The 26,795-nt window shown below is 43.3% G+C and overlaps 1 protein-coding gene across 1 annotated transcript; it reads left to right on the top strand.

Annotated features, from left to right (window-relative positions):
* The first annotated feature begins 10,889 nt into the window (after positions 1-10,889).
* Positions 10,890-13,750, top strand: tuba8l2 (tubulin, alpha 8 like 2). The gene is made up of 5 exons (XM_061691144.1): positions 10,890-10,990; positions 11,997-12,083; positions 12,173-12,395; positions 12,471-12,619; positions 12,688-13,750. The coding sequence occupies exons 2-5, from the start codon at positions 12,081-12,083 to the stop codon at positions 13,663-13,665; spliced, it is 1,353 nt and encodes a 450-aa protein (XP_061547128.1). The 5' UTR covers positions 10,890-10,990; positions 11,997-12,080; the 3' UTR covers positions 13,666-13,750.
* Positions 13,751-26,795: the final 13,045 nt, after the last annotated feature.

Here is a 26,795-nt window from a genome sequence, read left to right as displayed (position 1 = left end):
GCTTCGTGACCCTTGTGAATATTGCAACTTGGAGCAAAGTCTTGCTCATTCCAAATGTGTGGGGTGCAAACTAGCTGATTGAGGAGGTGAAATTGAGCAAATTGAAGTGAAGGCGAGTGAGAATGCAGTACATATGGACAGTAAGAGACCATTTGTGTCAACAAAGTCAGAGTTTTAACATGCAGTTTTCATGCTCGGTCCAAAATCCTACATGTAAACATAGCAGCTGCTTTGGATCGTTTGAATTTTTTTTAGGCATGATTTCTTTTATTACTTTATTGTTTTGTCTTATATTTTTCAGCATATATTATAACGTTTGGTTTGACTTTGGTGGTTACACTATATTCATTGTGCTTATTTCCACTATGGTCCTTCCACTGATCATATAGATGGATGGCCGGATAGATTGTTTTTGACTTTGGTACCTTCAAAGTGATTGATTGGCTGCTTCCTCACAAAAGGCAACCACACATCATCACAGCCTCCTTCCTGTTGATTGGCAACATTTTGACTTCTTCCATCGGGTCTGCTTTGTTCATCGGTCCTATTGATTACTGACAAGAGGAAATAAAAATAAAAAATATACATAATGTACATTAAATCCATTGGAAAATCACCTTTATTTAAAAAAATAATAATAATAATCTGTTATTCTCCCCATACTAAAGGAGAAGTGGGATCCTGTCACACAACACACTGTTTAAAAGATTTCTAGCCATCTTTATGGAGACACATGAAATATTTAGGCATCATACCCGATCTCTGAAGCCACTCCGGAAGAATTTTTTTCTGAATGCTCACTCCCGTTCTCTGTCTCTCTTTTTTTTTGTCACAAGCGTTTGCCACAAACATACACTATTTGTCTGCGTACTCTGCACTGCAGCTAATCTGTCGGAGCCAGACACCCCGCAGACTGTATTTATATCCCAATCAGATGGCTATTCAGCTTTTTCCTCTTCCCACTGTTTCTGCTCTTGTTTCCGTGGGAGTGCTACATAAATCATTGCGAGCTCTGCATTGTAGTGCAAGCAAGCAGGTGGCGAATCTCCTAAAAACCTTCTAAGAAAAAAGTCACTACTGCCTTCACCTGAATTGAATTATTTATTTAATAACGCGCCTTGCAAACAATGTTGTAAACTACTTTGTTCAAAGCCCCATCGCTTTTTCACATATCAGTAACTCACAATAATAAGTCAAAGATGATATTTTTTCACAAATTTTAAGAAAAACTGAAATATGGCCTCAAGGGTCTGGATGTTGTGTGACATGGGACAGCATGGAAGCTTAAGTCAGAACTTCTGGATTGTCAAAATGCGGTGTTGGTAACCCTCTTTAAAAAGGTCTGCGTTCCTTCTCATATTGTTTGCTATTAAAGGAGTTTAGTTCACATTGCCGATAATAAATTAATCTGATTCCAATTCCTGAGTTCAACAAATTCCACCGACATTCCTCTTTATCTCTGTTTTTGTTCATTTTCTTATGGACATAATTTTTAGGTACAGCTAAAGTGTACACACTATCTAGTTTCGTGGCCTAAGAATCTGTCTCATCACTGGCCTTTAGCATCTGCTTGGTCAGTTCGCAGCTGCGAGCAAAGCTTCCTGAATGAGTACCATTCTGAATTGGGATTTAATTAGTTTTTGTCAGAAAAAGTTGGATTGCAGTCGAAGTAGCTTGGGCTTTTTATTTCGGATGCCTCGTCCTAGACACCTCCCCTGGGGAAATGTCATACAATTAACAGCTGATCTGGTGAAACTGGAGGTTGTGGCAGTGAAGTCTGGGTTTCCTTACTTCGACCGCTACAAGTTTACAATTTCGTTCACACGGGTGAGCTGATCACAAATACAGAAACAACCGTTGACACTCACATTCATACTCATGGCCCAAAATATTTGCTTCCGTGCAATTTAGGTCATCAGTTAATCTAACATGCATGGTTTTGGAATGTGGGAGAAAGTTGGAGTACCTGAAGAAAACCATGGGGCAGGTAGCCCTTCAAAGGCTATACAAGACATAACAACAACGGAGGCAATGTATGTGCTTCTGTGTAAGTCAGAATTTTAACCTTTTACTGTGCCCTTCAAGCCACCTGTTCAAAGGTAAATTACACACACAATCATAGGTTACATGAATTATGCATAGCAGAGTTAAATGGAAATTGGGACGTTTGTTGTTCTAGGTGCTTTTTTTTGTGATTGAAGACAGTGAGATGTAGGAGTGGTGAACTTCTCACAGCTGGAGTCCCACATCGCAACTATAAGTTGCATATGGCCGTTTCCCCACTAAGTTCCACCCATACCAAGGGCCTCAACACTGGTACCTTAATGAAGACCGCTGTTCCACAACTGGCAGAATGTTTCAAGAAGAAGTGTCATAAAATATGAAACATTCCAACAGTTTACATCTCCTTGGACTAATCTATTTAAAATATCAAATTGGTATGGGCAATACTGAATTCCACGTAGTTGTTTAAAATGTCATTTTCAAAATAAATGTGGTTGACTAAACAAAGCACATGCCGTACGTGCATGCTTTACATTGGGTTTTATCAAGTACGGTATAATACTTATACATCCATTCCTATCTCATTCTATTGTCATTACTGTTCCTTGGAATGAAGCTCAGGTAGATTGTTGTGCTGGTTTTATTTACCGTACAGTGCAACATTCTGTCACATCAAGTTGGATAATTAATCTACCAGAAATGTGATCTACTGACACAGTACAAGAATTGTCCAAGATTTGTAATTGAAGAGACTGCACATGCCTTCTCTTTCGTGTTGAGTGTACCCGGTGTCTCCCCATGAAGTTGCCCAGCATTGAAGGGGAAACGTGGGATGTTGATTACAGCCTTTACCATAAATTGATTTTGTTTAGGCCTCTGTCTCCGGCATGTGTTCCTGACATCCTGACATCTAAGCTCACAGCTTTTGTGTGAATGTCTGACAAAATGTTACTCTTCTATGCCTGTCCTTGTGCATTGAGGGTACTGGGCCATAAGACGCTATTGTTAATAATGAGTGCATGTAAAGTCCACTCTAATGCTGCATGCTCAGTTTGTTTCTTCACAATGGCAACTGTCAGTGATGCAGTGACAAATAGTTATAATAAATTGCCTTAGAGTTTATACATTTTGAATCTCAGACAATCACCCATCCATTTTCTACCACTTGTCCTGTTCAGGGTCACTGGTGAGCTGGGGCTAACACCCTGGATTGGTTGCTAGTCCATCAGGAGACATACAGAAGCAACCATTGCATCCTCTTATCTTGGTTATAGGGCCATTAGTCATATTGTTGATGACGCAGGGTGTACAGTGGATACGGAAAGTATTCAGATCCCCTTACATTTTTCACTCTTTTTTATATTGCAGCCATTTGCTAAAATCATTTAAGTTTATTTTTTGCCACATTAATGTACACACAGCGTCCCATATTTACAGGGGGAAAAAACGGAATTGTTGAAATTTCTGCTGATTTATTAATAAAGAAAAACTGAAATATCACACAGCCATAACTATTCAGACCCTTTGCTCAGTATCTAGTAGGAGCACCCTTTTGAGCTAATACAGCCATGAGTCTTTTTGGGAATGATGCAACAAGTTTTTCACACCTGGATTTGGCGATCATCTGCCATTCCTCTTTGCAGATCCTCTCCAGTTCTGTCAGGTTGGATGGTGAACATTGGTGTGCAGCCATTTTCAGGTCTTTCCAGAGATGCTCAATTGGGTTTAAGTCAGGGCTTTGGCTGGCTCATTCAAAAACAGTCACAGAGTTCTTCTGAAGCCACTCCTTCTGTATTTTAGCTGTGTGCTTCGGGTCATTGTCTTTTTTTAAGGTGAACCTTCGGCCTAGTCTTAGGTTCTGAGCACTCTGGAGAAGGTTTTCGTCCAGGATATCTCTGTACTTGGCCGCATTCATCTTTTCTTCAATTGCAACCAGTCGTTCTGTCCTTGCAGCTGAATAACATCCCCACAGCATGATGCTGCCACCACCCTGCTTCACTGTTAGGACTATTGGACAGGTGATGAGGAGTGCCTGGTTTTCTCCACACATGTCACTTAGAATTCAGGCCAACAATTTGTACCTTGGTCTCATCAGACCAGAGAATCTTATTTCTCACCATCTTGGAGTCCTTTAGGTGTTTTTTAACAAACTCCATGCGGCTTTCATGCACCTTGCACTGAGGAGAGGCTTCCGTTGGGCCACTCTGCCATAAAGACCTGACTGGTGGAGGGCTGCAGTGATGGTTGACTTCCTAGAACTTTCTCCCATCTCCCGACTGCATCTCTGGAGCTCAGCCACAGTGATATTTGGGTTCTTCTTTACCTCTCTCACCAAGGCTCTTCTCCCCGATTGCTCAGTTTGGTCGGACGGCCAGCTCTAGGAAGGCTTCTGATCGTCCCTAACATCTTCCATTTCAGGATTATGGAGGCCACTGTGCTCTTAGGAACCTTAAGTGTAGCAGAGTTTTTTGTTTGTAACCTCTGCCAGATCTGTGCCTTGCCACAACAATGTCTCTCAACTCTTCAGGCAGTTCCTTTGACCTTGCAGTGGACATGCACGCTGCAATTGAGAACTCCCACTCCTCCAAGCTGCCCTGCTGTGAGACGACGACTTGGACAATGCCTGGTGTACATCAAGTGGACCTTAACCTAATTAGTAGCGTCCCGTCAAATCTTGATTCCTGTCTTCAAAAGACTCCTTCCCCAACCAGAAAATTGGAGGGACACTCCCTTCAAGAAGACTATGTGGTTAATATTCACCCATGTGCGTGAGGCGCCACCCACTGGTGTTGAGAGGAACTGCAAGCAGAACTTTTGGACTCGTCTTTGATGTTTGTTAACGGAAGATAAAATGTCCGTTTTTATATCTTGCAAACTCTGTAGAAATATTCCAAATGTATGCCTTGGTGTCTCTGTCCCCATTCTCACTTTGACAGGTCCTCTGCATGATTTTTGAAAGCTGTTCATGATTTGAAATCAAACAGTATGAAATGTTGCAACCCATCTGCCACGACCAAAGTTTAAACAATGATTCTATGCGTGAGAGTACAAAGTTGAGATTAATAGTATTTTAAAAACCCATTTACTCAAATTTGCAGACAAGATTCATGCTGGATTCTTCTCCAAGTCGGCACTCCCTCTTCCTACCTGCCGACCCTGGGGTATTTAACTCTAAACTCACACCTTTCGGAGTAGAGTTGAGCTGAGTTGAGTTGAGGCTTCTTTTTCCTTCTGTGCTACCCCTACTTTTGTTCCCTTTTTGTCCTGGGGCACCTCCGGGTGCCACCACGTGCGCGAACGCCCGCCTTAACCAAGCCGGCGGCGTTTTCGAACGAAGAAGTCGACCATGCGGCGCCGATCGCTTTCCCTAGCCGCAATCGGTCGGCGGGGCCTCAACGAGCAGCTGCTGGCATCCCTGAGGGATCCCGCACGCCTCTGAGGGTCAGAGCTCGGCTCGCCACCAGGTCAACCGGCAGGGAAGTTATGAGCGCATCCCAAACGGGACAACAACTTTACTTTCCTATTTCTTTTTATTTTTGTGCATCTGGTTTTTCTTCAACCGAACCTTCTTCTTTCCCGCCTGAGATCCGGAAGAAGACCACCCCCAAAGACCAGCTGATCAGCATTAGTGAGTCGATACTGCAATCCTTACTATGATGTACAACATCGGTGCATAATAATTGCGGGGAAATTATTAGCTTCATACGAAATCCCAGCTTTGCCTTCTCTCGCTCTGACTCAACGCATTAAACGCTCACACGCTCATTTATTTTAGCCCAGCGACCACACACGAAGTCCTCTTTTCCATTTTTGTACGCCTTATTTTTTTTCTTTCGTTTACCCTTAGTGTTATTTTCTTGTTGTAGTTTGTAGTTGTAGTTGTGTGTTTTATTAAATATAACATACAATTCCACTCGTGGTCCTATTTTGTGTGTGTTCTGAATTTAAGTAAACCTGTGTAACCTAGGACTCAAAATGTCGTAGAGTGTAGCAACCTCCAGATCATGAGACTGATTCAAAAAGGTTTGTCGTCATTTCGCCTAAGGTTAAACTTGACAAATTTGATGTGGTGCCCTTTTCGAGACATTAGTTTGATTTTAACAATCAAATCAAATTTTATGATAAACCGCAAGTAACGCAAACGTCGCTCCCGGCTTGTTACTTTATCCTAAATTAATTACAATTCTCATTTCATACATAATCGCTACAACCTTATGATTCTCATTTACTCTGACATGCACTGTGAGCTCTTCGGTCTTACATAGACAGGTGCGTGGCATTCTTAATCAAGTCCAATCAGTATAATCAAACACAGCTAGTCCAATGAAGGTGTAGAACTATCTCAAGGATGATCAGAAGAAATGTTAAGTGAGTAATTAAGAGTTAAGTATATGAGTGTCACAGCAAAGGGTCCGGATACTTATGGCTGTGTGATATTTCAGTGATATTTTAATAAATTAGCAAAAATTTCAACAATGATGTTTTTTTCTGTCAATATTAATACAATAATGTGGACAAAAATGAACTTGAATAATTTTAACAAATGGCTGCAATATAACAAAGAGTGAAAAATTTAAGGGGGTCTGAAAACTTTCCATACCCACTATCAAGTCAATTTTCATGGGCATTTATTCTTGGTTATGTTTTTTTGCCATGACATGTCTCGACGATATGATACAAATGAAGCACTAATTCGCTGACTCTCCTTTTTGTCATTTATTGTTAAAGGTATATTTTCTACATAAAATCAGGAAATTTGGTGCAGCAGTGAACCATTTCTCATCTTCCCTGATACCAATGGCCTAGGGTCGTTAATTCCTCATTTATTCTTATCTCCTTATTTGATCATTAGAGACTGCAGCAGTAAAATACCTCCAGGTAGAGATTCAACCTGCATTTTATTTGCTTACTCAAATTACTTGTCGTGTTTGGGCGGGTGCATTTGATAGATCTCAAATTAGTTTCAAGACATCCTTTTTCTCTTACTGTCACTTCAGTAAAAACCCAGAGCAAGTGGATTGGAGGTGGTGTCCCTGAATTTCTCTAATATTGTCATAATAACTTTGTACACACTTTCCTAGTGTTTTATTGCTAAACGTTTGCCTAATAGAGTTTGGGTTGCAGGGAGCACTTACTACATGTTAAACTATTGCATAGAGAGTGAAGAAAACCAAGATTGGATTGGCAGTATTGTACAATAATGTAATATGATATCATTGCACATTAATGTAATATCAAATTAGAAAATATAAAATTCTTCTTCTTTTCCTTTCGGCTTGTCTCGTTAGGGGTTGCCACAGCGTGTCATCCTTTTCCATGCAAGTCTATCTCCTGCATCCTCCTCTCTAACCCCAACTGCCCTCTTGTTTTCCCTCACTACAAATAAACTTCTCTTTGGTCTTCCTCTCGCTCTCTTGCCTGGCAGCTCCATCCTCATCACCCTTCGACCAATATACTCACTATCTCTCCTCTGGATGTGTCCACACCATCGAAATCTGCTCTCTATAACTTTCTCTCCAAAACATCGAACCTTGGCTGTCCCTCTGGTGAGCTCATTTCTAATTTTATCCAACCGGGTCACTCCGAGAGCGAACCTCAACATCTTCATTTCCGCTTTTATCCGTACATCATGGCTGGCCTCACCACTGTCTTATAAACTTTGCCCTTCATTCTACCAGAGACTCTTCTGTGACACAACACACCTGACACCTTCCTCCACCTGTTCCAAACTGCTTGGACCAGTTTCTTCACTTCCTGACCACACTCGCCATTGCTCTGGACGGTTGACCCCAAGTATCTAAAGTCCTCCACCCTTGCTATCTCCTCTCCCTGTAGCCTCACTCTTCCCCAACCCCCCCTCTCATTCATGCACATATAGTCCGTCTTACTATGACCTTTGACCCTACTTTGACTTTCTCCATTGCTGCTCAGTACGATATGGCTATATCAATGAAAAGTAGACAGTTGTGCAGATGCAGTAAATAAGTTGAGCAGATGAGAACCGGTCATGTCACTTTACTCTCCACATACAAACGAAGTGTTTTCACATCAAACAGCCAACCACTCCCTTTGAAGCCAACACCTCCCTTTCTTGCCTTTATCTCTTGCCCCTCCCTTGAAGATACATGCCCCTGGTGAATGTCTCCCTCTTGTGGGTCACCACACAATAATAATAGAAGAACAGAGTGAGCACTAAAAAATGAGAAACCATGTTCTGTGATGTCAGGATTTTATCATTGGATGCTCCACAACTCGTCACTCATTCATTTGGTTTTGAAGAAGAGCAAAAACTGTAACGTGAATTTGTCTTAATTGCAAGGTTCCTAGCTCCTCGCTCCTCGAAACACTGAACGTGACCCGTAAGTTGCTCTTGCCCCGCCATATTAAGGAGTGTCTCACTTGTCTTAAACATGCTTAAAGGTGCGAGTATCGAACATTGAGGAGCTTCCACAGGCTAGCTTAAATCGAGGGGCATCTGATGTATCATCTGAGGATGTCTTTACTGCGTCTCAGTGGTGGCGTATGAAAATGGGCCCGCACAAGCTGGATCATAAATGGAGTGGAACTTTTAAATAATTAAATAATACATTTTCTGGTTTGTTCATTCTTTGTTCTTTTAGTTTCAATATTCATATTTTGAGTTTCTGTTCTATTTGGGGCCGTATTTGAAATCAAAATGACTTCATTAAACTGGGTCATGGTTCCTACATACACCTAAAGCCTATTTTTGTTTGTATAGTAGGCTGTCATTTTGTCAAATGCATTTGGCCACATGAAGAAAATAAAAACGTTCTGTGGGTTCTACAATATTTTTGCATTCAACTTAATACATAAGTAACACATCCAACACTTTATATACAGTACAAGTGACTCCAAATAGCTTTTCTTCTATCTGTGAAATGGCTCGAGTCCAATAGTTTTAGCCACACAAAAACTCGGGGATGGAGGAAAGATGAAGAAATGAATGAATTCTTGTTGAGTTTTTAACGTCTAAGAAGGGTTGAAGAGTATGTTTCGCTTGTTCAAAAAAGCCTACTGACAGAACCCCCCCCCCCCCCCCCCCCCCCCAAGAGTTGATGTTGTCAAAAACATCAAAATAGAAACGGAGTGTTAAGCACATCTTAACACTCGGATGAATTGCTCCTGGTAAACCAAACTCCCTATCGCCTGAAAAGTGAACAAAAATACCTGTCCACACTAGATGGATGCTCTTGTGATACTATATGCTAAATTGCCTTATCAGTGCTCAGAATATGGCCACACTAAGCACTAACCCTTTAGTGAGGAAATTCTTGGGTATCTTCAAGATAAATAAATCAATTCTTTGGTGAAGCTACTTGATTGAGTGCGAAAGCTCCGGTGGCAGGGAACGTTGAGATAAGAGCACTTTTGATTTATCATGCGGCAGTGCAATCGCACGCAGGTTCTATTTCCACATGCCAATTTATTAAGTACACCTCGATCGAACCAGTGCAATATAATCCAACAGGAACTAGAGTTTCATCTTAACACGACTGGTTAATGTATTTTGCATGTTGTTTTCCCCTTTGATTTCGTTGTCTTCCTTCGCCACTTCAATTGAATCATGCTTGACTACTGACACAGAACAAATTTCCTGGCTAGTAGAGTGCTGCTACAGCAGGCTGCGGAGGAATGATATAAAAAGCGTGTGCATCTTATTTTTAGGGGAGGTATCTGGACTTTTAAAAGAAGGCGTACCCCTCTGCAGGGTGGTGCTCCCTCATGTAAAGGGGTTTAAATAAATCATGTCTCCTCTTAAAGGCCCAGTGCTGTTAACCGTAACCATCTGAGAAGGAGAAAGAACCCTCAAATGGAGCAAACATATTCCCCGAGTCACTGCAGACAAGAACTGAGCCGCTTTGAGACTTGGATTTGGATTTCCAAATCTGACACTTCTACTCTCTAATTGAGGAAAGCAAAGGTCAAAGCTTGCTTGACTGAATGACTGAATGCCTTAACCAGATTACAGATTACCATGTTGAATAAAAAAAGAAATAAGTAATGACCGCTGATGTTTTACTTTGTGACAACAGGGTGATTTAGTGTTTGGCTTTGGGTTCGAATCCTACACATTCATCAGCTTTGAATTCATGAATCTTAATAAGAACAGTCACTCTATAAAGTGTACAATTTAGCGATGATCCAAATTAGGATTGCCTTTTTAGGGCAGCGTGGTGTACTCGTGATTTGCACATCATTTTTGAGTTCCAGGTTTCAAATCTCCATGCTCCAGCCTTCTTTTGTTCCTCCAAGTGCTTGTGTGGGGTTTTCTCCAGGTACCCTGGCTTACTCTCAAATTCCCAAAACATCCATGTTGGTTTCACTGAAGACTCAAAAATGTCCACACTTGTCACTATGTGAGTGTGAATGTTTTTGCCAGTTGATGGCGACCAGCTCTGGTGTCACCTGTTATATGCTGGTTATAATACCTTTAGGTTTTAATATGCCACCATATATAATAGCACAATAATTCATCATAGGAGTCTGTCAGCAAAACAATTTAAAAAGGTTACGTTCGGGAAATGCAGTTTCTTCTTCTTTTTTTGAAGGGACAATTGTTTGGTGTCAGGATTTGACAGTGCGGTTACTCATCAAAGTGTGCACGAATGACGTAACGCAACACGGGGTGATGACCGCTTCTCATATTACGTAAGAAGCGACGTCTTCGAGGCAGACGTCTTTCGCCGCTCCTCGCGTTTGCCAATACGCGACCGCTTCCGGTGACATCTTGCCCAGATCACGTCACTCCTCGCCACGCAACTAGCGGCTGTCGCCCAACGTTTTTTGACGTCCGGTGTGTATGAAGGCTTCCACTTCCCCTCTGACACAGGACGGCTTGTTTTGCGATCCCTCAGTGAGCGAACGTCCTTGTCGGAACTTCTCTATGTGAAACAGTAACTTGCTCAGTTACAAAGTTTTGCAAAGTCTCTCTCCACGAAGGGACACTTGTTTGCTCACATTCAAAGTAAGTATGCAATTTTTTTTTAATTTTTTTTTTTTTTTTTGATATCCTTATGGCATCTGGGCCACAGTGTTTATCGTTCACTCATCCAATCCCCCATCCCGCCTCATTATTTTACTCAAGAGTGTGCCCTTCAACCAATTGAGCAGAAGTTTGGCATCACCTGCCCTCAAAGGTCAAAATCATGGTAAATTCCATTGAACAAAAAGCTGTGTGATAATAAATTTCCTGGGAGTGATAATTGATGCAAAACTATGCTGGGAGCCACTCTAGATCATGTGAATAGCAAAGTGTAACACAAGCTAGCGATCCTTTATAAAATGAAATTATACACAGTTGTGTAATAGGTATAATAATATCAATTTAATTACTCTCAAATTACAGTCTGTGAATTACTTGAATAACAAAAAAAAGAAAAAAAACATAATGTACAAAGTACATAAAAACTTTGCCACAGTACTCGAAAAGCTCAGATGTGTCTCCGTTGCTTTGCTGTCTTCAAAAAGATTTTTCTAAATAAAGTAGTACAAAATATATAAATCAGGTATCAACAGAAGAAATTGCAAAAAATGTTGGAACATTTGATTTTGCTAGCTTGAGTGTAAATTGTGTCTAGATTTGTTTTTAAAAAAAATTTCTTAGGTTGCAATGTTGCGTGTTAGGGCCGTGAAGGTTGTCTTGCTGAAGTTCTGTTTTGTTCCCTTACAAATACGTTTATATGCATATAAGGGTTGCATATGTTGACAGGAATATTGTATACACGTAAATATCTGCCTTTGATTTAGATACATTTGTATAACAGAATTGTTTATGAATAACCCACTGTATTGATGAGTCACAGCTTCATAGAGAACAAGAGGTAGGACTAGAGTTTGCTGCATCTTCCTACTCCTTTTTAAACATGTAAACTGTGCCGAAGGATGAAATTTATTGCCTCTGTCTTATATTTTATATTGATTCTGTTTATATGCTCATGTGTTGAGATAAATTTAAAGTGTTACTTTCACAGGTCCATCTGTGAGGGTTAACGCTGCTACTCGCGACTTCCCCGTTTTAGTCTCATATCTCAAACACCTCTCAAACTTCTGGAAACATGGTGAGTGTAGCTAAATGAACTTACGCCGCGGCATGCCCGTTCTGCTATCATTGATCTATGCTTTCCATCCCACCCCCAATCTCGAACAGCGTGAGTGTATCTCTGTGCACGTGGGTCAGGCTGGTGTTCAGATTGGCAATGCCTGCTGGGAGCTTTATTGCCTGGAACACGGAATCCAACCTGACGGCCAGATGCCCAGCGATAAGACCATTGGCGGTGGAGACGATTCTTTCAACACCTTCTTTAGTGAGACAGGAGCTGGAAAACATGTGCCCAGAGCTGTGTTTGTTGACCTGGAGCCCACAGTCATTGGTAAACCTGATCAATTCTGTCTTCATACTGATCTCGGTACGTTGTAAATGCTGACTGTATAAGGTGATCTTGTAGATGAGGTGCGCACTGGAACTTACCGCCAGCTGTTCCACCCTGAGCAGCTGATCACTGGCAAGGAGGACGCTGCCAATAACTACGCCCGTGGCCATTACACCATCGGCAAGGAGATCATTGACCTCGTGCTGGACAGGATCCGCAAACTGGTGAGAAACCTCAAATTAATTTGAAAATAAGTTGCCCTGATTTTAACTCCCTCCTCCTTTTTCACCAGGCTGACCAATGCACCGGCCTTCAGGGCTTCCTGGTGTTCCACAGTTTTGGTGGGGGCACAGGTTCTGGATTCACCTCGCTCCTGATGGAGCGTCTCTCTGTAGACTACGGAAAGAAGTCCAAGCTGGAGTTTGCCGTCTACCCAGCTCCCCAAGTATCCACCGCTGTGGTGGAACCCTACAACTCCATCCTGACCACCCACACAACCCTGGAGCACTCAGACTGTGCTTTCATGGTAGATAACGAGGCCATCTACGATATCTGCCGCAGGAACCTCGACATCGAACGTCCTACTTACACTAATCTAAACAGACTGATAGGTCAGATTGTGTCCTCCATTACTGCTTCCCTTCGTTTTGACGGTGCCCTCAATGTTGATCTGTCAGAGTTCCAGACCAACTTGGTGCCATATCCCCGCATCCACTTTCCTCTGGCCACCTATGCTCCCATAATCTCTGCTGAGAAGGCCTACCATGAGCAATTAACTGTAGCTGAAATCACCAATGCCTGTTTCGAGCCAGCCAATCAGATGGTGAAATGTGACCCCCGTCATGGAAAGTACATGGCGTGTTGCCTGTTGTACCGCGGCGACGTGGTACCCAAAGATGTAAATGCCGCTATTGGCACTATCAAAAACAAACGCACCATCCAGTTTGTGGACTGGTGCCCCACTGGTTTCAAGGTGGGCATCAACTACCAGCCTCCCACTGTGGTTCCAGGTGGAGACTTGGCTAAGGTCCAGAGGGCAGTGTGCATGCTTAGCAACACCACTGCTGTTGCAGAGGCCTGGGCTCGGCTTGACCATAAGTTTGACTTGATGTACGCCAAGCGAGCCTTTGTTCACTGGTATGTGGGTGAGGGCATGGAAGAGGGAGAGTTCTCTGAAGCCAGAGAGGACATGGCGGCCTTGGAGAAAGATTATGAGGAGGTTGGTGCTGACTCCATTGATGACCAGGGAGAAGAGGGGGAGGAATACTAAGAAGCATCACGCAAAGTTCAGTTATTATGGATGTAACCATTGTTCTGTTTAATTGTAAACAATGTTTTTACAATATGTCATTGTAGCGTACAGTCAAGTACTACTGCTTTGATGGATGTGTCATGCAGTTGCGAAGAATTGAATAAAAAAAAAAACTCAAAACTTTTTCACTGTTTTATTTGCACCCATAGACATTTATTCATTCATTCAATTTCCAAACCGGTTATCCTCACTGGGGTTGCGGGTGTGCCTATCCCAGTCGACTGGGCGAGAGGCGGGGTACATCCTGAACTGGCCGCCAGCCAATCGCAGGGCACATAGAAACAACCATTTGCACTCACATTCACACCTACTGGCTAGAGTCAGCCATTAACCTACCATGCATGTTCTTGGGATCTGGAGTACCTGGAGAAAAACCATGTAGGCACAGGGAAAACATGCAAACTTCACACAGGTGTGGCCGGATTTGAATCCTGGTCCTCAGGCCGGGGATTGAACCCCGTACCTCAGAACTGTGAGGCAGATGTGCTAACCAGTCATCCACCCTAAACATTTTATATTGTACTAATATGTCTTGTACTCAATACACACATATTACAATATGTACATTTGATTCACAATTTTTAGCCGCCCATTGTCTGCTTCAACCGGTCTTTACTGCATGGTTGGTGTTTTGTTGGAGCTAGAGTTCTCTGCTGATTGTTCTTCCAACTTCTGCCTGTGCAGAAATAGCAGGATCTGTGAAGAAATTATTTTGAAAGAGGCAGACATCATTAAAAGTGAACCGGTTGAGGTGGACCATCATGGTCTTTCCTCCGGCTGTGGAGTTTTCATTATCGAATTTGATTGAAAAGTTCAGGAAGAACCTCCGGATCTTTGAATCTTTGTTTTCCACCCTTTGCTTTCGTGGACCTACCTTACAAGTGACCCATTGCCAATATCACCGTGCTTATGTTTATTGAAAACAACCAGTACACACAGGCCAGTACAGAAAGAAGTATTAAATTTAGTTTGGCCTGGATTAAATCATCTCCTCATAAACTCAAAAGGTAAGTAACCTTAGATTTACTCCACAGTGGGCCATTGTTTTTCCTCCTCTGTGTATGTACTTTTTATTTTCCACTTGTGTGTTATTTGTGAAGACGCCTGTCTTTTCTGGATGATGTTCATTTCACAATATCCAATCCATTTTCTTTACACTGGTGTTGCATTGGCAGATACTAGATTAATGTTGAATTAAATTTTTATTCACAATTCATTGAGGCCTGATTCGAATCGGATCATATTGCATTCCATGTGGCGGGGTTCTGCCGACACTACCATGACACATATCCAAACAAGACCACATTTGGGTCTCTGAAACATGCAGTGTAAATCCAGCCAATGAAATGGAGACAGTGTGTCATTCATGCCACTCTTTGTCCATCCATCCATTTTCTGAGCCGCTTCTCCTCACTAGGATCGCGGGCGTGCTGGAGCCTATCCCAGCCATTATCGGGCAGGAGGCGGAGTACACCCTGAACTGGTTGCCAGCCAATCGGAGGGCACATACAAACAAACAACCAATCGCACTCACCTACGGTCAATTTAGAGTCTTCAATCAACCTACCATGCATGTTTTTGGAATGTGGGAGGAAACCGGACTACCCGGAGAAACCCCACGCAGGCAACCAGTTCAGCTAACCCTGAACTGGTTGCCAGCCAATCGCAGGGCACATACAAACAAACAACCATTCGCACTCACAGTCACACTTTAGAGTCTCCAATTAATGAATGTTTTTGGGATGTGGGAGGAAACCGGAGTGCCTGGAGAAAACCCATGCAGGCACGGGGAGAACATGCAAACTCCACACAGGCGGGGCCGCGGATTGAACCCGGGTCCTCAGAACTGTGAGGGTGACGCTTTAACCGGTCGTTCACCGTGCCGCTGGCACTGTATCTAGTTTATAATCAGAATCAGAATCAGAATCATCTTTATTTGCCAAGTATGTCCAAAACACACAAGGAATTTGTCTCCGGTAGTTGGAGCCGCCCTAGTACAACAAACAGTCAATTTACAGAACACTTTGGGGACATAAAGACATTGACAAAAAACAATTGTGCAAAAAGATGCCGAGTCCTCTAGCACTTAGAGCAGTTCGAACGACTAATATTGCAATAGTCCGGTGCAATGACCATTGTGCAAAGGGCGCTGAGACTTCAAGGAGTGTATGCGGTTTAAAGTGACGAGTAGTGCGATCATCTGGGACAATGTTGGTTGTGCAAATGTTACAGATACTCCTCAATCAGTGTGCAAATGGAGCAGATGCTACTCTGGCATGAGTGGCCAGTATATGCAAATAGTGCAGCATGGCGAGACAACTACAGTGAGTGCACGAGTAATACATAATTGGCCCCACAGAAATGTGACAACGAACTCAAGTCAAAAAATTGCCAGCTTGTTGTAATGGAATTATAGGTTAGGTGTTTAAGAAGTTGATCGCAAGAGGGAAGAAGCTGTTGGAATGTCTACTAGTTCTAGTTTGCGTTGATCGGTAGCACCTACCTGAGGGAAGGAGCTGGAAGAGCTGGTGACCGGGGTGCAGACGGTCCGAGAGGATTTTGCACGCCCTTGTCTTAGTTCTGGCAGCGTGCAAGTCCTCAATGGTGGGTAGGGGGGTACCGACAATCCTTTCAGCAGTTTTGATTGTCCGTTGCAGTCGGAGTTTGTCCTTTTTTGTAGCAGCACCAAACCAGACTGTGATGGAAGAACACAGGACCGATTCGATCACCGCTGTGTAGAACTGTCTCAGCAGCTCCGGTGGCAGGCCGTGCTTTCTCAGAAGCCGCAGGAAGTACATCCTCTGCTGGGCCTTTTTGAAGACGGAGTTGATGTTGTTCGCCCACTTCAGGTCCTGAGAGATTGTAATTCCCAGGAACTTGAAGGTCTCGACGGTTGACACAAGGCAGCTGGACAACGTGAGGGGCAGCTGTGGCGAAGGATGCCTCCTGAAGTCCACGATCATCTCTACCGTCTTGAGCGTGTTCAGCTCCAGGTTGTGTCGGCCGCACCACAGCTCCAGCCGCTCCGCTTCCTGTCGATATGCAGACTCGTCACCGTCCTTGATGAGGCCGATGACAGTGGTGTCATCTGCAAACTTCAGGAGCTTGACAGTCGGGTTCGCTGAGGTGCAGTCGTTCGTGTAGAGAGAGAAGAGCAGCGGAGAGAGGACACAACCTTGGGGCGCCCCAGTGCTGATGCTGCGTGTGGATGAGGTGGCCTCCCCCAGCCTGACCTGCTGTGTCCTGCCCGTCAGAAAGCTGTAAATCCACTGGCAGATGGCAGGTGAGACGCTGAGCTGGAGAAGCTTGGTTGAAAGGAGTTCAGGGATGATGGTGTTGAACGCTGAGCTGAAGTCCACGAACAGGATCCTCGCGTAGGTCCCTGCACTGTCGAGGTGTTCTAGGATGAAGTGCAGTCTCGTGTTGACTGCATCATCCGCAGACCTGTTCGCTTGGTAGGCAAACTGCAGGGGGTCCAGCAGGGGACCTGTGACACTCTTGAGGTGGTCCAGCACGAGACGTTCAAAGGACTTCATGACCACAGATGTCAAAGCGACAGGCCTGTAGTCATTCAGACCAGAGATCTGAGTGAAGACTGGAGCGAGCTGGTCCGCGCAGACTTTGAGGCAGGATGGGGACACATGGTCCGGTCCTGTTGCGTTGTTAATCTTCTGTTGTTTGAAGATGCGTCTCACATCCTGTTCATGGATGGTTAACGCAGAAGTCAGAGGTGTGGTTGTGGTCGCGGGTGCGGCCGGGTGGGTGTGTGGAGTGAAACTGTCCTTTTCAAATCTGCAATAGAAGGTATTCAAGTCGTTGGCTAGTGTGCTATTATTCTCAGCTTGGGGGGATCGTCGCTTGTAATTAGTCAGCGATTGGAATGCACGCCAGACTGATTTCGAGTCGTTCGCGCTAAACTGTTTTTCCAACTTTGCTGCATAGATCCTCTTTGCAATGTTAATTTCTTTAGTAAGCTGGTTTCTAGCTCGATTATACAGGGCCCTGTCCCCGCTCTGATATGCATCTTCCTTAGCTTGGCGAAGCTGCTTAAGTTTATCAGTGAACCACGGCTTGTTGTTGTTGAATGCCCGAAATGATTTTGTTGGTACACAAACCTCTTCACAGAAACTGATATAGGATGTGACAGTGTCCGTATATTCATCCAGGCTACCAGCTGAATTTTCAAAGACACTCCAGTCTGTGCAGTCTAAACAGCTTTGAAGTTCCATCTTGGCTTCATTGGTCCACTTTTTGACTGTTTTCACTGTAGGCTTCGCACATTTAAGTTCTTGCTTGTACGTCGGTATTAAGTGAATTAAGCAGTGATCAGACGAGCCCAGGGCTGCACGAGGTATAGCACGGTATGCGTTTTTTACCGTAGTGTAGCAGTGGTCTAAAGTATTATTTTCCCTGGTAGGACAGTCGATGTGCTGCTTGTATTTAGGGAGTTCGTGGTTGAGTTTAGCTTTGTTAAAGTCCCCGAGAATAATGAGGGGTGAGTCAGGGTGTTTTTTTTCTATTTCGTTGACCTGTTCGGCGAGCGTTAGCAATGCGGCGCTCGTGTTAGCTTGCGGTGTAATATAGACTCCAGCCAGTATAAACGATGCAAACTCACGTGGCGAGTAAAATGGTTTACAGTTCAGAAACAGCGACTCCAAATGCGGGCTGCAGTGTGTGCTGAGCACCGTGACGTCCGTACACCATTTTTCGTTTATATGGAGGCATATCCCGCCGCCCTTCGTTTTTCCTGATGACTCCATGTCGCGGTCCGCTCGATGAATGTTGAAGCCGGGAAGCGTGACGGCGCCATCGGGTACAGCGTCGCAAAGCCAGGTCTCCGTGAAGCACATGGCCGCGGAACGTCCGAAGTCTTTACTGGTCTTTAACAGAAGATGAAGCTCGTCCATTTTGTTGGGTAGGGAGCGTACATTCGCGAGGTGGATCGACGGGAACGCCAATCTGTGTCCTCTCTTGCGGAGTTTCACCTGAATGCCGGCTCGTTTTCCTCTGTGGCGCCGCTTCCGCATCCATGCGCCGAAAACCGCGGACGCCGCTCCGGTGAGTAACTCGGGGAAAAAACTGAGCGGATTTTCGAAAGTTGGTGACAGAAAGTCCGGAGTAGCCTCCTTGATGGTTAGCAGGTCTCCCCTTGTGTAAGTGAGTCGTGTAAGGTCTCCAAAGACGGACGAAAAACACAAAAACAAAGACAATACTAGAGAGCACGTTACCGAGGCGGCCACACTGGTAGGCGCCATCTTGGATGGCGATGGATTGGATGGATAAAATACCTTGGTCATGTGTGGACCAAACGTTCATGCTCCACAATAACAACTTCTTCTGTTTTTGATGATGATTCATTGAGCAATGTGAAAATACTGATAAAAAATATAATTTGGCCTCTCAATTTCTTTACTTTCTTGAATTTAAAATACATAAATTTGGCGACCATCTACTTTATAAAAGGGTTTAATACAATTCTGCTTGTGCCAGACAAATGGCCTGAGACTTACAAGAAGGAAATAATGCTTTTATAGCTACATTTTGAATAAAACTAATACTAGCTGCTGCTAATACAATACATACAAATTGATTTCGGGTTTAATTAATAAAGTCACTGTGATCTCTTATATAGAGATTGGTCCATATATTCTGTACCCACAACCTGAACTACAGTGTTAATAAATATGTGTGCTGAGCTTATTTGGTTTCCAATTTTATGCCTGGATTGCATCATGGAAGCATCTGCTGCTGTGATTTTGTCACCCACCCAATCCCACAGGCCTTTGCATGCTGCGGATCTGCAGCCAGCAAGCAACAAGGAAGTGACAGATCATTTCAGCAGGTGTTGCTTTCCTGCAGAGCTTCTCTTGTCTGCGGGAGCTAATGTCTCACAATTCGCTTGTGTGAAAAACACCGCTGGAAGTCCAATTTCCTCACTGGGATGAGAGGTCCTGACACTAGAAATAACAGTGGCAAATGCCCAAAAATGAGAACACATTGATGTGGTTTGACATTCAAGTAACAATTGCGTGTATACGGGTGTCAGGTTTTATTCAAAACATGACAAGTGGGCATGATGTTGAGGGTCAATGAAAGCATCATCGTAAATAATGGTCACTTGTTTTATATATATATAGCCTGCTACGCAATACCAACGACTAAAAGACCAGAGATGCAGTCAGGAGATGGGAGAAAGTTCTTAAAAGTCAACCATCACTGCAGCCCTCCACCACTCCGGGGTTTATGGCAGAGTGCCCCGACGGAAGCCTCTCCTCAGTGCAAGACACATGAAAGCCCACATGGAGTTTGCTAAAAAACACGTGAAGGACTCCAAGATTGTGAGAAATAAGATTCTCTGGTCTGATGAGACCAAGGTAGAAATTGTTGGCCTTAATTCTAAGTGGCATGTGTGGATAAAACCATGCACTGCTCATCACCTGTCCAATACAGTCCCAACAGTGAAGCATGGTGGTGGCAGCATCATGCTCTGGGGGTGTTTTTCAGCTGCAAGGACAGAACGACTGGTTGCAATCAAAGGAAAGATGAAAGTGGCCAAGTACAGGGATATCCTGGATGAAAACCTTTTCCAGAGTGCTGAGAACCTCAGACTGGGCTGAAGGTTCACCTTAAAAAAAGACAATGACCCTAAGCACACAGCTAACATACCGAAGGAGTGGCTTCAGAACAACTCCATGACTGTTTTTGAATGACCCAGCCAGAGCCCTGACTTAAACCCAATTGAGCATCTCTGGAAAGACCTGAAAATGGCTGCCCACCAACGTTCACCATCCAACCTGACAGAACTGGAGAGGAATGGCAGAGGATCCCCAAATCCAGGTGTGAAAAACTTGTTGCATCATTCCCAAAAAGACTCATGGCTGTATTAGCTCAAAAGGGTTCTTCTACTAACTACTGAGCAAAGGGTCTGAATACTTATGGCTGTGTGATATTTCAGTTTTTTTTGTTTTTTTATCAATCTGCAAAAGTTTCAACAATTCCGTTTTTTCCTGGGTGCTGTGTGTACATTAATGTGGAAAATAATTTACTTAAATTTTTTTAGCAAACGGCTGCAATATTTTTAAGGGGGTCTGAATACTTTCCGTACCCACTGTATTTATTGTTTTGGCAATGTGTTTTTGGTCATTACCTTACTGCAAGATGAAGCATCTCCCAAACAGGTTTCATCTTTCTTTAAATTGGCAGACAAAATGTTTATGGAGACTTCTTAGTTCATTTTGCTGCTGCCATCATGTTGTTTATTAATTATGATTATTGTGCTCCTTCCAGAAAAAGCCAAGCAAGTTCAAGCCATGACATTACATCCACTTCTACCATGAGCTTGTGTGATGAGGATTGTGACCACATCCTCTCTCTCTCTCTCTCTCTCTCTCTCTCTCTCTCTCTCTCTCTCTCTCTCTCTCTCTCTCTCTCTCTCTCTCTCTCTCTCTCTCTCACTCACTCACTCAGTTTTAGATTTTCCATCACTTTGGTGGAGATTACTCTTTGAATCATCAGTTCCAAAAACCTTCTGTATTTTTTAGGTTTGTCTCTGTATAGTCCACCCAATTCCAGCCTGACCTTCATATTTTTCTTGCTAATGAGTGGTTTGGATCTTCTAGTTTAGCATCTGTGCTTTTGTTCATGTTCATGACATTATCTCCTGTCCTCTGGAGGTTGTTGCTGATGTTACTAACAGAATCTTTACAGATTCCAGAGACAGATTTCTGTTATCAACTGCTGTTGATTTTCTTGGGCTATCAATTTAACATGTTACGCGATATAAAGATGTCCTAAACTATAAGAAAACTGCTAACACCATGAAACTCAGCTGCAGCACAGTGGCCAAGATCATCCATCCATTTTCTGAGCCGCTTATCCTCACTAGGGTCGCGGGTGTGCTGGAACCTATCCCAGCTGTCATCGGGCAGGAGGCAGGGTACACCCTGAACTGGTTGCCAGCCAATCGCAGGGCACATACAAACAGACAACCATTCGCACTCACATGCGCACCTACGGGCAATTTAGAGTCTCCAATTTATGCATGTTTTTGGGATGTGGGAGGAAACCGGAGTGCCCGGAGAAAACCCCCGCAGGCACGGGCAGAACATGCAAACTCCACAAAGTCGGGGCCGGGGATTGAACCCGGGTCCTCAGAACTGTGAGGCTGACGCTCTTACCAGTCATCCACCGCGCCGCTGGCCAAGATCATATAATGGTTTAAGTGGACAGTTCAGAACAACCCTCACCATGGTTGACCGAATAGTTGAGTGCACATGCTAAAAGTCACATCCAGATGTTGTCTTAGACGTGTGAGTGCCTGCTAGCATTACTGTAGATATTGAAGGCGCGGGGAATCAGCCTGTCAGCGCTCAGACCATATGCCCTACACTGCATCAAATTGGTCTGTATGGCTGTCGTACGAGTAGCCTCTTCTAAAGATGATGCACAAAAAAAGCCCGCAGTCTGCTGAAGACAAGCAGACTAAGAACAGTGTTGTACCTGAATGAGTTCAATGAACGAAAGTTCATGAACTAGTTTATATTTTGAGTCAACGTGAATTGAACTTAGTTCACTTCTGCCCGATAAACATTATTGAGAATGCGCTCGTTCGGGCGTCTGTGAACAGTTTTTGAACGAAAGTTCATTTTCATTCAAGAGTGCCAGGTTTTGTTAGGGACTTCGAGGACAAAACCTGTCTGAACACACTATATACGAGCCTTGCCTTCATATGTCGGGGCAAAAACGTCGTATTTGGCAACCCAATCAATGCGGCCGCCATTCATATTTACATCGCTACTGCGCCAGTGCATTCAGGGACACTGCATAAATGGGAGTGAAAGTGTTCTTTGGTAGATAATTGTGAAACTTGTTTATTATGAAAAAAATCATTTGTATCATAATGCTTTAGTTAAAACACTGTACGATCACTGTCATAATATGCAATTGATTCTGTTTTTTATTATAAGAATAGATACTAGCTAAGCGGCACAGTAGTCGACTGGTTAGAGCGTCTACCTCACAGTTCTGAGGACCGGGGTTCAATCCCCGGCCCCGCGTGTGAGGAGTTTGCATGTTCTCCCCGTGCCTGCTTGGGTTTTGTCCGGGCTCTCCAGTTTCCTCCCACATCCCAAAAACATGCACGGTAGGTTAATTGACAACTCTAAATTGCCCATAGGTGTGATTGTGAGTGCGAATGGTTGTTTGTTTCTATGTGCCCTGCGATTGGCTGGCAACCAGTTCAGGGTGTACCCCGCCTCCTGCCCAATGATAGCTGGGATAGGCTCCAGCACGCCCGCGACCCTAGTGAGGAGAAGCGGCTCAGAAAATGGATGGATGGATAATAGATAAAATATTTTGTTAATATAGTCATCCAGAGCTGCGAGAAATGCAGTTGTCATTGTCCTTTCACCATCGATACTGTCACACTGTGTTGCATGTTTTTGATTGCACATTAAGGACAAAAGTCCTGATTTTGTTTTATTTCCTCATTAAAAAAAAATACTCTTCAAGCAACAAGTCATTCCTGATCTTTTTGAGATTGTAGAGTGAAAACTAAAGCTGGCTACTCGTGTGGACTGAATGGGTGGCAACAATGGGAAAATGAAATACCAGTATTTTGAGGGCAATATCCCGTCAGCAACATATTGGGGGGGGAAGAACTATTCTACAACCCCAATTCCAATGAAGTTGGGACGTTGTGTTAAACATACATAAAAACAGAATACAATGATTTGCAAATCATGTTCAACCTATATTTAGTTGAATACACTACAAAGACAAGATATTTAATGTTCAAACTGATAAACTTGATTGTTTTTAGCAAATAATCATTAACTTACAATTTTATGGCTGCAACACGTTCCAAAAAAGCTGGGACAGGTGGCGAAAAAGAGTTAGACCGAAAGGTTCAGCGAATCTGGAGAAATCACTGCATGTAAGCCCGAAAACCAACATTGAATGCCCGTGACCTTCAATCCCTCAGGCGGAACTGCATCAAAAACCAACATCAATGTGTAAAGGATATCACCTCATGGGCTCAGGAACACTTCAGAAAACCAATGTCAGTAAATACAGTTCGGCGCTACATCCGTCAATTCAACTTGAAACTCAACTACGCAAAGCAAAAGCCATTTATCAACAACACCCAGAAACGCCGCCGGCTTCTGTGGGCCCGAGCTCATCTAAGATTGACTGATGCAAGTGGAAAAGTGTTCTGTGGTCCGACGAGTCCACATTTCAAATTGCTTTTGGAAATTGTGGACGTTGTGTCCTCCGGCCAAAGAGGAAAACAACCATCCGGACTTTTATGGACGCAAAGTTCAAAAGCCAGCATATGTGATGGTATGGGGCTGTGTTAGTGCCAATGGCATGGGTAACTTACATATCTGTGAAGGCACCATTAATGCTGAAAGGTACATACAGGTTTTGGAGAAACATATGATGCCATCCAAGCAACGTCTTTTTCATGGACGCCGCTGCTTATTTCAGCACGACAATGCCAAACCACATTCTGCATTTGTTACAACAGCGTTGCTTCGTAGTAAAAGAGTGTGTTTACTAGACTGGCCTGCCTGCAGTCCAGACCTGTCCCCCATTGGAAATGTGCGGCGCATTATGAAGCGTAAAATACGACAACGGAGACTCCGGACTGTTGAACAGCTGAGGCTGTACATCAAGCAAGAATGGGAAAGAATTGCACCTACAAAGCTTCAACAATTAGTGTCCTCAGTTCCCAAATGTTTATTGAATGTTGTAAAAGAAAAGGTGATGTAACACAGTGGTAAACATGACCTGTCCCAGCTTTTTTGGAACGTGTTGCAGCCATAAAATTCTAAGTTCTAAGTGAATCATGAAATATCTTGTCTTTGTAGTGTATTCAATTAAATATAGGTTGAACATGATTTGCAAATTATTGTATTCTGTTTTTATTTGTGTTTAACACAACGTCCCAACTTCATTGGAATTGGGGTTGTACGACTAGTTCATTTTTGGAATGGTGAATTGAGCTTTGAACTAGTTCAGGTAGAAAATGAACATTCCCAACAACTGACTGAGGACATTGAGGACTGGAACCTTGTGTTATGGTCTGAGGAGACCAAGATAAACTTATTTGGATCAGATGGTGTCAAGCATGTGTGGCAGCAACCAGGTGAGTACAAATACAAGTGTGTTTTGCCTCCAGTCAAGCGTGGTTAGGGAGTGTCGTGATCTGGTGCTGCATGGGTGCTGCCAACCCTGCGGAGCGACAGTTCATTGAAGGAACCATAAAGCCAACATGTACTGTGACATACTGAAGCAGAGTATGATCCAGTCCCTTCGTAAACTGGTGCCGCACAGCATTATTCCACACCTCTGAGACAATCACTGCCTTGCTAAAGAAGATGAAGGTAAATGTGATGGACTAGCCAAGCATGCCTTCAGAGCTAAACCCTATTGAGCATCGTGAGGCATTCTCAAACCAAAAGTGGAGGAGCACAAGGTCTGTAATATCCACCAGCTCTGAATGTCATCATGAAGGTGTGGAAGAGCATTTCAGTGACAACCTGTGAAGCTCTGGTAAACTCCCAAGTCCAAGCCCAAGTGGGTTAAGGCAGTGACAGAAAATAAACACTTTGGGCACAATTTGGACATTTTGAATTAGGAGTGTACTTTTCTTGCCAGTGGTTTAGACATAATGGCTACATGTTGAGTTATTTTAAGGGGACAGTAAATTTACACAGTTATACAACCTATACACCGAGTATAATTTCTTCAGTGTTGTTTCATGAAAATATATCATAAAATATTTATAAAAATGTGAGGGGTGCACTCACTTTTGTAAGATTCTGTATCTCTTACAGGTGGCTTGGAAATGGTACAGAGGTCAGAGGTCAATTACAGCAACCAGAGAATCATCTTTTCATATGGTGCACTAAATGACACAAAATGCGATGACATCCACTGGGAGGTTGAACTTTTATTAGGAGGGAGGACGCAGAGTGTGAGAGTGATTGTGTGGTTGGGAAATCAATATTTCATCTCACAGGGGTTTCATCTGAAGGCCTGCGCAGTAAATACCACTGATGGGTACGTTGGTGGCTGGTGCACGCACATAGGTGCTAACACACTCACACACACATTCGCATACGCTTATGCTTTCATAATGGAATTCTGAAACAGCGTGTGATCACAGCAGCATCAATGTGTGTTCATTAACCAAATATATATGGGTGCCTTAATGGGTCTTGAAGGGGAAGCTAAAAATCATTTGCCCTTTGTCACGCTAAGGTTTATGCGCATGCGGTTCTACAGCCGTGTGCAAAATGATCACAAACATATTTGAAACTGGACAACATGAATTACAATCAGATTTAACATGTTGATTATGCCTGGCATGTATTTTGTAGGAACTGCATTGCACTTCATTTTATTGCCACGGTGTGCTAATGTTTAATGTATGTAATTGTTTTATCAGTTTGTGGGTTCCCAAGAGACGAGGAGTACACAAATCTTTAAATGTCGTGTATGTGCATTGTGAACTGGAGAATGACTGGTCATAGCCTCATACTGTGATTGGCGGCAACTATATGCAGATAAATTAATGACTGGCATTGCATGAAATTAGTCCGGACAGCGCTAGTGCATATTGTTTTACAATTTTTTAAATGTATTATTATTATTTATGCATTTATTTATGTCATTTTTTTTAACAAAAATGGCAGCTCATGTCTCACTTCATTGTTTCCACTAGCTGCAACTTCTTCGAGCAGCTTCGAGTTTGATTCATTGAAAGTGAAAGTAGTACATTCATGAAATTGGAAAGGTTTCTGGATTTTCTGTATTTATTTAATAGTTTATACAGAACTCCAGCAGTTTTGGCATCTGGTTTTGTAAACATGCAACTTCTTTTGAGGCCAAGGGAGTCACTAAACATGCCATCCACGCTGCAGCTCAGGAAACAGACCATTACCTAAGCTTTCTGCACATGTGGAAGGAGCCAGTAGGTCAGGCTGCACTCAAAGCCTTTGGACAAGACTTGCATCCAAGCAGCAAATCCCTGTTAGCGCTCAGGAAAACGACCATGGTGGGTACTGGAGGGATGCAAAATT

Source organism: Phycodurus eques, chromosome 1, assembly GCF_024500275.1.
Source record: "Phycodurus eques isolate BA_2022a chromosome 1, UOR_Pequ_1.1, whole genome shotgun sequence".
Classification (NCBI taxonomy): domain Eukaryota; kingdom Metazoa; phylum Chordata; class Actinopteri; order Syngnathiformes; family Syngnathidae; genus Phycodurus; species Phycodurus eques.
The sequence above is the reverse complement of the archived record's forward strand: the minus strand, read 5'-3'. Positions and strand labels throughout refer to the sequence as shown.